Source organism: Aedes albopictus, chromosome 1 (genome assembly GCF_035046485.1).
Source record: "Aedes albopictus strain Foshan chromosome 1, AalbF5, whole genome shotgun sequence".
Taxonomy (NCBI): Eukaryota; Metazoa; Arthropoda; class Insecta; order Diptera; family Culicidae; genus Aedes; species Aedes albopictus.
Window position 1 is genome coordinate 256,751,795 of NC_085136.1, and position 12,496 is coordinate 256,764,290.

General features: G+C 42.6%; 1 protein-coding gene across 2 annotated transcripts in view; it reads left to right on the plus strand.

The window, feature by feature from the left end:
- LOC109400513 (ATP-binding cassette sub-family G member 8) overlaps positions 1–12,496 on the plus strand; it is a 274,620-nt gene that overhangs the window by 254,877 nt on the left and 7,247 nt on the right. For both annotated transcript variants that reach the window (XM_029859993.2, XM_062846650.1), the window contains exons 4-8: positions 48–500; positions 561–1,322; positions 1,382–1,525; positions 1,584–1,843; positions 1,913–2,193. In XM_029859993.2, coding sequence (XP_029715853.2) covers positions 48–500; positions 561–1,322; positions 1,382–1,525; positions 1,584–1,843; positions 1,913–2,193 — 1,900 coding nt within the window. The remainder of the gene's footprint in view (positions 1–47; positions 501–560; positions 1,323–1,381; positions 1,526–1,583; positions 1,844–1,912; positions 2,194–12,496) is intronic.

Here is a 12,496-nt window from a genome sequence, read left to right on the forward strand (position 1 = left end):
AGTTCTTGAATCCTTCGGACTTAACGACAATTCTTCATATTTTCCAGAAAATATCGTAGTGAATCGGATTTCCGTGCAATTGGAGCAACAACCACCTCGCGGCCAAACTCGAGAGCTCAGGGCATTCCGCTAGCGGCCCTGAAGCAGGCCAACAGCCGGGCCAGTATAGCGGGGACCCACGTGTACAATCCCTACGCCACCAATCAACGGCATCACAATCTGCGGTCGCAGAGTGAGGCGGACCTGCTTGCCGAGTGGGACTACGATGAGTCTCCGGTCTACGGCGAGACTCGACTCTACCCGGAGGAAATCTACAACACACAAAGCAGACGGCATTCGATAGCGGGTCTTGTTTATCCCAACATTCAGGTACACTGTTTGGACGTTCTACCGGGGATGCGAGGCGTTTCACTGCAGGCAAAGGCCGGCGACCTGTTCGCCATCATGGCTACTTCACAACGGGAGGGAACGGCGCTGGTGGAAGCACTGGCTGGTGTTCGGTAAGTTGAACTTCTCCGGTCATATCTAGGGTAGTGTTAAAAAATCCGGGTCATTTCCAGGCAACGTTTGAGCGGAGAGATCCTGGTCAATGGTCAGCAGGTAAATCGGCGTATTCTGAGGCAGTTGTGCGGATACGTTCCGGCGTTGGAGCGGGCACCTCTAGATCCCAGGATGAGCGTCCAGAGTACCTTGTCGTTCCATGCAGCCCTTCGAGGTCCGTACGACCGCAGTGACCTCAAGGAACGTGTCGACATCTTGGTGGAGGACCTTGGACTCACCGCCGTTCGCTCCGCCAACGTCAGCCGTCTGACCCATTCGGAAAAGCAAAGACTGAACGTGGCCTGCCAACTGCTGACACAATCCTCGATACTGCTCCTGGATCAGACTACGGTCAACATGGATATCTTCGATACGTTCTTCCTGGTGGAATATCTCCGCCAGTGGTGCAGTGCTGGCCGCATGGTTATCATGACCCTACAACCGCCGACGTTCGAGATCCTTTCCATGTGCTCCGGCGTACTGTTGCTGTCCGGAGGCCGAACCGTATACTCAGGAAGCCGAGCGGATCTTCCACGACACATGGGCCAGCTGGGTTATCCTTGTCCACCGTTCAAAAATCCCGCCGACTACTACCTGGACTTGGTAACTCTGGATGATCTGTCGGCAGCAGCCCTGCTGGAATCATCCGCTCGAATCGAATCACTAGCCAACTCGTGGGATCACGTTAACTCGGAAGCACCACTCGCAGCTCCTGTTGCCAATCTGCCAGAACCAACCCGCAGTGCCGGGTTCTTCGGACAAATCCACGCCCTTGCTAAGAGGTAGGTTCTTCTCTAGTGTTGATCAAGGTCGATCAAGTGGATCATCCCGATCTTTTCAGGTACATGTCATACAAACAACCGGGATCGCTTCTGAACTGGATCTGCCGATTGATCCTGGCTGCCGTCCTGTCACTGCTCATCGGATGCATCTTTTGGGACGTTCCGGCCTCCGATCCTCAGCTGAACCTCAACGATCGACTCGGGTAAGTTCATTGTTCTGACGAGACCTTCAATGTTCAAAACATTAACCGTATCTTGCAGCTTCCTCCACTGTATCCTAATGGTGTCCCTGTGGCCCCTGCTGATCCTCCAAATTCGAGACATACAGGAGGACCGGCAGCATGCCGAGAAGGACCTCCGGCTAAGTCTGTACGGAAGATTTCTATATATCATTATTCAGACGACGCTCAGCGTCCTTCCCAGTCTCTGCATATGGCTGGCCTATCTCCTTCCGGCACACAGTATGGCCGGCCTGTACGCGTCGCCGAGTAACAACGACACGATTATTTACATTTACATGGGTAAGTTTGAGGTCATTACCATCATCTTTGGTCACTCCACACTAACCTTCCCTTCCGTCCTCGCCCCAGGTTACCTGCTACTCTACCTCATGGCCATACAAACGATAGTGCTCTTCGTGGCGCACCTGGTGTCGTGCGGAATCTCCGGTACCATACTGACCACCCTGGTAATGCTGCTCCTGTCCGCGGTCGGTGGTTACTCCATCCATCCGCGGAACGTGCCGGACTACCTGCAGTGGGGCGAGATCATCTCGCCGGAGAAGTGGATCCTGCCGTTGCTCACCGAGCAAGAGTACAGCGTGGAAACGATCGCCATGCAAACCAGCCAGCAGATGTGCCGGAACAAACAAGTAAGGGCTTTTGCTTCTGTTGGGTTATAGAATTGTCTAAGGATATCCAAGAAAAAACTATCAAGTACAGGCTACTGGATCTACTAGCATAACTAGAACATTAAAACACTGCCAACAAAGTTCATGCACACTCCGCCCTGTGCAACTAGGTTTGGTTCAATATCTGTTGTGGGTCTCCAAGAGCTCCCTTGAGTATAGGTCATCGGACCTACAAGTGTAACTAGTGATCTCTTGCTGTACTAGGAATAAGGTTTATGCTCACAGAAATCCCCCGAAACTACCCTGAAAACCCTTAACCCTTCTTTTGTATTACGGTCCTTTTTGATCCAAAGCTTACATTAGCGAACAGTTCCCAACGTGATGCAATAGGAAGATTGAAACAACATGAAACTCCTCTGTTGCGACATCTGGAAACATCTATTATATTCCCCTGTGAATCCCTTCAAAATCCCACGAAAGCCATCTAAAACGCCTTAATACGCCTTCAACCCCTTTGATATACTCGGGAGCTGTATTCTCCAGAAGCTGATAAAAATCCTCTGGAATCCTTCTGTAGACCCTGAAAATCTATTTAACCCCTTGAAACGCATTTGAACCTCTCTCATAAAACCCCCAGGAAATTCGCATGAGAACACCCCTGTATCCATCAACCCTTGGGAACACCCTTAACCCGCCACGAACCTATTGAAGCACCCAGCAACCTAAACCCCACTGAAAAGCTTCTAAACACCTTAGCATCCCCCTGAAGTAATCCTGAAGATCACCGGAATATCCGAGAACTCCCCTGAAGCTCTCAAAACACCCTGAAACGCCTTGAAACCTGTCTAAAGCCCTCTGGAAATCCCAGAGACTTTCGTGGTCCCCCTTGAAACTCGCTGGAACCCCCTGAACCCTCCTGAAATACACTGAAATACCTTGAAATCCCTCCGAAAGTCCTTTGAAATCTCCTGAATGTCACTGAAACGCTATGAAATGCATTGAAACCTTTCTGAATGAACTCTGAAATGCCTTTTAAGTTCTCCTGAATGCCAGTGAAACCACCGGGAGTCACCCTAAAGCTTTCAAAATCTTCTCTTAGTCCCCTGGAAACCATCCTGCTGCAAACATCTGAAGACTCAACGGAAACCCTCTTTGAAATCCCTCTGAAGCGATCCTGAACCCCCTGAAATCTCCGGATACCTGAAGCCATCAAAGCTTCCTGAACCGATTTGGAACTCCTGCAAATCCCACAGACTTTCATGCTGCCCCATGAATGAAACTCCCTGAAACCAAACACTGAAATGCCTAGAAATCCCTCTGAAACTGCTCTGAAATCTTTTTGGAACTCTCCTGAAACCCGCTGGAACTTCCTGCAATTCCCTTGAACCCTCCTGAATACCACTGAAATGCTTTGAAATGCTATTAAACATTTATGAATGGACTCTAAAATGCCTCTTAAGCTCTTCTGAATACCACTGAAACCCCGGAGAGCAGGTGAGTCTCTCCAAAGCTGTCATTCGGGAATATGCCATTCCGTCATATGTTCAGAGACTCCTTGAAACACCTTCGACAGAGGTTTTCCTGAATCCCTCGGGAGTTTCTCTAAAGCTGTCATCCGGTCAAATGTTGTTCGGACATCTGTCCAGAGACTTCTTGAACCACTTTCGGGAGAGGTAATGTATTACCCTGACGATAAAACTCAGCATTAGAAGCGTGTTCGAAGAATGTGAGATTGCGCAACAGTGTAGGAACAATTCGTCTCCAAAAGGTTTAAACCTCTCTCAACTCCTCTGAAGTCTGAACCTCTCGGAAATTTCTTTTAAACCCCTGGGAAACATCCTCCCTGCAAAACCCCGAAAACTTCCCGGAACCTGAGACCTAAATGTAACCCAATCAAATACTATGGAACCTCTATGAAACCCCTCTGAAGCCATCCTGGACTCCATGAAATCGCACTCCCCTGAAGCCATAAACACTTCCTGAAACGACTTGGGGCTCCTCCAAATCCCAGAGACTTTCAGGGTTCCCCTTGCAGCCCCAAGAAACCTCCTGAAACCACACATTGAAATGCCTTGATATCCCTCTGGAACTTCTATGAATGTTTCCTGGAATTCCCCTAAAAGCTCGTGAAACTTCCTGTCATCCCCTTGAAACTACCTGAAAGCCACTGAAACGCTTTTAAAATGCCTTGAAATTTTTATATGTAAATGGACTCTGAAATGCCTCTTAAGCCTTTCTAAAACTGTAATCCGGCCTTATGCCATTTCGTCATCTGTCCAGAGACTACTTGAAATCCTTTACCTTTTGGGGAGAGGTAACTTATGAACCTGACGATGAAAATCAGCATAAGAAAGGTGTTCGAAAAATGTGAGGTTGCGCGGACAGCAGAGGAACAGAGGAACTTCTCTTAAATCCCTGGAAACAATACCTCTGCACACCCCCGAGTACACTCAAATACCATGAAGCCTCTTCGAAACTCCTCTAAAGCCATCCTGAACCCCCTGAAATCGCCGGACACTCCCCTAAAATCATCAACACTTCCTGAAACAACTTGGAACTCCTCCAAATCCCAGAGACCTTCGGGGTTCTCTTTGCAGTTCCTTGAAACCTCCTGAAAACACACACTGAAATACCTTGAAAACCTTGAAAAAAATCCTTGAAATTCTCCTGAAACTCCCTGGAACTTCCTGCAATTTCCTTAAAACTTCCTGTAAGCCTCTGAAACGCTTTGAAATGCCTTGAAACATTTATGAATGAACTCTCCTGAATATCACTGAAACCCCAGGGAGCCTCTCCAAAGCTGTCATTCGGCCATATGCCATTTTGTCATCTGGCCAGAAACTCCTTGAAACATCTTAACCCATTGTGGAGAGGATATGTACATATGACCTAGACGATATAACTCAGCATAAGGAACGTGTTCGGAGAATGCGAGGTTGAGTAAAAACGGGGAACAATTCGTCTCCCAAAGGTTAAACCCCCTTTTAACTTCCCTGAAACTCCCGGAAATATCTCTTAAACCCCGAGAGCCCACCAGAACCTCATGAAGCCCAAATGAAACCCACTAAAAAGTCATGAAACCTCTTAGAAACCCCTCTGAAGCCATCCTGAACCCCCTGAAATCGCCGCCGGACACTTACGTAAATCCATCAAAACTTCCGAAAACTACTTGGAACTCCTACAAATCTCAGAGACTCTATGGGTCACCCTTGCAGCCCTGAAGCCCCCTAAAATGCCTTGAAATTCCTCTAATACTACCCTGAAAATTTCCTGGAACTCTTCCTAAGCCCCCTGAAACTCTCTGTAATCACTGAAACGTTCCTAAATGCCTTGAAACCTTTATGAATAGACTCTCCTGAACATCACTGAAACCCCGGGGAGTAAGGGGGCAGTGAGCCTCTCCAAAGCTGTCATTCGGTCATATGCCATTCCATCATCAGTCCAGAGACTCCATGAAATATGTTTCACCCATTGTGGAGAGGTAATGAATGATCCAGACGATATAGCTCAGCATAAAAAGCGTGTTCGGAGGATGCGAGGTTATGTAAAAACAGAGGAATAATTTTTCTCCGAAAGGTTAAAACCCTTGGAACCCCCGGGTACCTCCGAAACATTCTGAAAACCACTAAAACAACATAGAACTTCTTTGAACCCTCTCTGAAGCGTCCTTACTTTCATGATACTTGATACTTGATGGGCTACAACTCATAGCGGTGAGTCTACGCCGAATGAAGTATCCGCTTCCACTGGTCTCGGTTCTGGGCCAATCGCTTCCAGTCGCCCTGAACTTTTACGAGTCCTTAGGTGCTCCTCATCTACAAAAAGCCAATGTGTGCGCGGCCTTCCACGACGCCGATGACCCCATCCTGATTCTCTGCTGAAGTTAGCTTGTCGTTCCTCCGGCATACGTGCTACGTGCCCAGCCCACCGCAGCCTGCCGTATTTTATTCGCTTCACTATCTATACCCACACAGTACGAACAAAATCTGTAAATTTATGATGAACTGAATGTAACAAATTGACCTCGATCGTGTTCGATAGAAATTTATGTGTGATCTTAAAATTACACTTCTGATTGCTGAGAGAAAAGTGTTAATTAAGCATCGACTTTTCAGAGAAACTTAAAAAAATCTTTATACGAGAATCGAACTCAGATCTTCCGAGTGAGAGTTCACGCCTAACCCCTCTAGGCTGTCTCACCAAGCTGAAGAGAGAGCAATTAAAGATAAACATGTTCCACCATAAAGGAACAAACTGTTGTACCGCTTCGGCCACAGAGAGCGAGAGAGCAGTCTCCGCAGCGAGGCAGACGACTGAGCGTAGCTGTCCTCGTTTACGTTACTGCATGTAAATTTCAAGCGGATATGTCTCAAAAAATGTAAACAGTACGCATGATTGGCTGATTACTGAGCGGACAGTATCATCTCTCGGTAAATGGCTGTAATTTTGTAGCTTCGACTATAATTTTCAGTCGATGCTTAACTTACGTGCTGTTTAATTTTCATGATTTCTTTCTGTGCATCTCTTTACATACTTGGAACAATTCGTAGTTCATGCAACGGGGCCAAATGCCCGTTCGAAGACTCCAAAGGCTCTCCGATCAACTGCTTTTAACGTCCACGTTCCATGACCGTATAATGCAACCGGAAGAATCAGAGTCATGTACAACGCGAGTTTTATCTTCGTTTGCAGCCTATGGGAAGAGCATCGCCCTGCATGAGTCCAGCTAAAATTACGAACGATAACGAAACTTCATCCGCAACCCCTACACTTGAAGTCGATCCGTCAAGCGTCGCTCGAATCAGTCTGATCAGTTTCGCCGGAAAAACATGTTCGACCATTATTCTGAAGCGTCTTCAAACTTCCTGAAACCACCCAGATCCTCCTGAAACACATTGAACCGCCTTGATCCCCTCTGAAAACCGCTGTAATCTTCCTTAAACCCGCGTAAAATTCCAAATGACATCACCTCAAAATCTCCTTTAAAACCATGAGGGTAAAAATGCCATTGGTCGGGGTCGAGGTCTTTATTGGGTGGTTTGGATGTATTACATGTAATTCTTGGTGAATCGACAGTGTGCTGCACACTTCTTTTACCGTGCGTTGAAGATCTCCTTGTCATTTTAATTTAAAAGAAAACTATGACGCATGAAATGCCAGGGGAATTACAGATTACAGTTGGGTGTGTAATGTTTAAGTCCCCTCCCTTGGCGCCACTTCTGTGCACGGGCCTGCGAATAACTACTGTTACTGTGAAGAGCTCAACTTTAGGATAGTTTGGACGACCCTCAATGTCCCTATGGTTCATAATAATATATAGTAGACTTCAGGTTGGTTCAATCTTCGCGATTGATTATGCAACGTTACTCAGATATGGCTGCTGTTACGAGTGTAGAACCTGAAGTTCTGGACTCCAAGATAGTTTGGCTGTCCTGTAATTTTCCTATAGTGTATCTTAATGACATTTGAGATTTTAGGAGCTCCATGGATCCCAGCAGATTATATAATGCTACTAGTCAAGTCCAAGTCCCCGTTCAAAATGTATGAGAACCCGATTTTCAAAAACTCTCAATTTTCCCATGTTTTTTGCCTCATAAACCTTCCTTGGGTGAAAACTAATAGAACAAAACTTAGACGACCCAAATCGGACCATCCGTTCGCAAGTTATGCGCGGTCCCACGTATGCCACTACATTTTTATATATATAGATTATTTATGGCAAAAACACACAAAGTCATTCTTGTAGAATTGAAGGACATTATTATAGAACAGTTTGGACGACTCTGAATATCCCAAAGATATATAATAGGCAAGTAGACTTCAGATTGCTCCAGTAGCCGCGGTTGATTATACAACGTTACTCAGTATAACATAGATGGCTGATGTTACGAGTGTAGTTCTGAAGTTCTGAACTCCAAGACAGTTTGGCTGACCTGGAATATCCCTATAGTGTCTATATGCCATTTGAGATTTCAATATCTTCATGGATCCCAGTAGAATATGCAATGCCATTATTTATGGTGAAAACACATAAAACTATTCTTGTAGATTTGAAGGCCTTCACTCTAGGGCAGTTTAGAACACTTAGAACATCCTAGAATATAAAACACCTTTTGATATTCTTGACGAAAGTTAAATGATTACATATGAACGTAACCCATATCCAAATTCAGCATTTCTAGACCAACATTTGAAAAGGGCGGAACAGCCATTTTGAATTTCTGCTTCTCCCGTCCCTCCCAGGCTTACCCCCCATTATTCATGAAATCTTTTACCAGTAACAGATAGATCTGACTCCCCTCTATCTGTTAAGGGGAAAAGTTTGCATAAAAATATTGAAATACGCCCAGGAGAGACGGAACAAGTGAGAATTTGCAATGGTTGTTCCGCCCTTTTCAAATGTTAGTCTAGATTTGTAACAACTGGTATACCAATTATTTCGTTTTTCCAAATTTCATGGTGTTCAGGATGTTCTAGGTTGTCAATAAAATTTCAAATACAAATATTCCCATTTAATAGAGGACTCAGTTTGCAACAACTTGCCTCTACGACAGTATTCTGTTTTATTGAATAGGTGAATTCACACTGCCGTCCCTATGTTGGGTCATATATGACCCCTCCGGCTCCAAAGGGTTAAGAAGCATTTCAGGGCAGTTTCAAAGCTTTACAGGGAAGTTTAAGTAGGTTGCCCTTGAAATACCTTTGAGCCCCCGTGGAACCCCTTGAAACCTTCCTGGTAGACTTGAAACTCGTCTTCTTCTAAATCCCAATGAAACCCGCAGAAATGCTCCTGTAATCACGTAAAATCCTCTGAAACGTTTCCGAAACCCTCTTGAAACCTCATCGAAAGAAGCACTTCAGTTGAATCCTCTGCAATCCGCTGAGAAGCAACTACAACCTTCTGAAATCCCTCTGGAGTCTCCAAAGAATCCTCTGGATCTTCAGTAGTTGCAGATGTGTTGCATACCAAGTTGCTTACATAAGCATTTAGCATCAGGGAATTCGGCTGAAATGTCTCTGAAACCATCTCAAACGTCACAAACAAGGAGATGTCAGGCGCGAACTCCCTCCTCCCCTCCTCTAAACTCACTCATATCCCAGACAACCAGTAATCGTATAACATGTTGAGCGATTCCAAGCAACAGCATCAAAATTAAGGAAAATTTTTAATTCATGATTTTCTATTGAACTGAAACTTTGCACAGTTTTTCAGTTCCATCTAAATCGCCATTTTTCGATATCAAATTTTTATTTAGAGCCACGACTAACTTTTCAAAAGGGTGTATGTGAAAATGGTTCAAAAATATTCAAAAATATGCACAGCAAAAACGGATTGTTCGATTGTTATGAATTTTTCAGCAAAGTTAGATAGCTAAATGGTGATTTCTAAGAAAATATACACTGTGAAAAAAAATCTATTTTATCATTGAAAAACATCATTTTTGTCACAAAAACTCAAATATCTCAAAACCCTATCTTTTTACCAACTTGAATTTTTTAGGGAAAACGGTCCATTGTATTAGCAATCTACCATAAAAATTAGGTGATGGTAAACTAATAAACAAAAAAGTTATAACATTTCAAAAATTTCACAATTTTTACATTTAGTAAAAAAAATTTTTCTGTGTAAATTATTTCGGCCGGGAATCGCGATTTGATGCTGATTTTATTGTTCAGCAAAGTTAGATAACTAAATGGCGATTCCTAAGAAAATGTACACTGTGAAAAAAATCTTTTTTAACATTAAAAAATATCATTTTTGACACAAAAACTCAAATATCTCAAAACCCTATCTTTTTACCAACGTAATTTTTTAGAGAAAACGGTCCATTGTATTAGCAATCTACCATGAAAATAAACAAAAAAATTATGACAATTCAAACATTTCACAATTTTCACATTTAGTAATAATTTTTTTTAGTGTAAATTATTTCGGCCGGAAATTGAAGTTTGATGCTGATTTTATTGTTAATGGCCTTGCGTGAGTAAAACAAGTTGTTTTTATTATATATTATATATACATATAATATACTATGTACCGTAATGTTCCGATTTTATCACGCCCTCCGCGCATTAGTCGTTTATTCATTAATTTGCTGTTACATTTGAGGACAAGTGTTTTCCCTCTTCTTCAAGATGAATGTTGAAAGCGTGTTTTGCAACGTTAAAAATATTGAAATGGGTATAGATGTTGAAGAATATTACAGGGCATTTTTGAAAAGGGGCGTAATTAAATTGTTTAAACAGATGTCGCTGATGGCAATTTCTCAGTTGTTGTCGTTTTCGAACTTCCTGCGCCCTGCTTTACCGATGATATACAGATGGCTCGTTTGTCAAATTTTAGACGGCAGGACGTGCAAATGCGTAATTTTGTACACAATGTGGACATTTGGGCATAACCAGTCTCTTTCAGTTTATCTATGGTGCTTTCGGTGAGATTTCGTAACTCTTTTGAACATTTTTTTTCATCAAACGGTCTACAAGAGAGCGTTGAGTTGAAGACCTTTGAGAAAGCGACTGTTCATCTTGTTCGTTAGATTATAATAAACAAAATCACTTATTAATTTTAACTTACTTGTTTGGTGTTGGTGGCTGAAGAAAAAAAATACTATACAATTTTTAATATTCATAGCGGTAGTATTTTTTTGTTTTTTTTTTTTCGTGAGCATTGTCAGGTATGTATACAGACAAACAAACGTAACACTGGCGAAATTTTCATTGACCACGCCTTCAACGATCATTTTGAATCTTGGTTGTGGCTTTCATAACAAGAAGAGCGCCCATCGTTTTCTTTGCGTTTGACGTTTCACACTAGCGCCTTCTGATGACGATATTGCACAACGCAGTGTTTCGTGAAACATTTCCACCAGGTGGTGATAGTGTGAACTGGGCGATGAATTTTCACTAAAATTGTTCTAGGCGTTTCGTCTGTTTGTCTGTGGTATGTACCTCTTATGCATTTGTTGTTGTTGAAGTTACTCGCATTCTTCCGATCATAAAGTCTGTTCTCTATAGAGGCTCTTATAAGAGGGATTTTTTTTGCGGATAAACTAGACGTATACGCGTATAAAAAACTTTTATTATACAGCTTTTCTCTTAAAAATAAGTTTAATTCCATTTTTCTTATAATCAACAGCTTTTCAACACTATCAAGGGATTTTTTCACCAGTCACGTACAATAAAAAGTATGACACTCTCAATGTTTTTGATCACAACACTGGATCGCGTCTAAGTTTCAAATAGATACTAAAGTAATTATGAATAATCAAACAAAAATATCATGAAAACAACTTGTTTAATTCAGGCGGTAGCCTTTACAATAAAATCAGCATCAAAATATAATTCTCGAAATAATTTACACAGAAAAATTTTTTTTTTGTTACTAAATGTAAAAATTGTGAAATGTTTGAAATGTCATAACTTTTTTGTTTATCAGTTTACCATCACCAAAATTTGATGGTAGATAGCTGATATAATGGGCCATTTCCCCTAAAAAATTGACGTTGGTAAAAAGATAGGGTTTTGAGATATTTGAGTTTTTGTGACAAAGATCATATTTTTTTAAAGTAAAAAAAGAAATTTTTTACAGTGTATATTTTCTAAGGAATCATCATTTAGTTATCTAACTTTGCTGAAAAATTCATAACAATCGAACAATCCGTTTTTGCTGTACAGCTTTTAGAATATTTTTGAACTATTTTCGCATACACCCTTTTGAAAAGTTAGTCGTGAGTGAATATGAAGGTTTAATATCGAAAAATGGCGATTTAGATGAAATTGAAAAACTGTGCAAAGTTTCAGATATTTTTGAAATGGTCGCTCAGGATCGACTGACATGACTCCGTGGAATTCCTCTGTTGCATAAGATGATAATGTGGAGGCCATATGCGTGCATGCCTCCATTTAGGCGCATGTAAAATGTACGCATATCGCCTCCACTTTAACGTCTTATGCAACATCTTATACGATCACTGGTTGACTGGGATTGAACTTCCTGAAATACTCCTGAAAGCCTATGCAACCCTCAGAAATGCTTTTGAAGACCCTTGACGTTTATGAATCCCCGGAATCCTAATGAAGCGCCTTGAAACTTCTTTTTTACCTCCTTTGAGACATCAGGAGATACTTTTAAACTCTCTGGAAGCTTCTTAGAACTTTAGGAAACCCTTTGAATCCCCAAACACTTACATACTCATCTGTCATTGTCGCTTTCAGGAAGCTGCCACGATAAATTTGTAAAACCATCTTAAGCTATTCTGAAGATCCCTGAAGCTCCCGAAACTCCCAGAAACGCCCCTCTAAAACTCCCTGAAAGTCGCAGAGG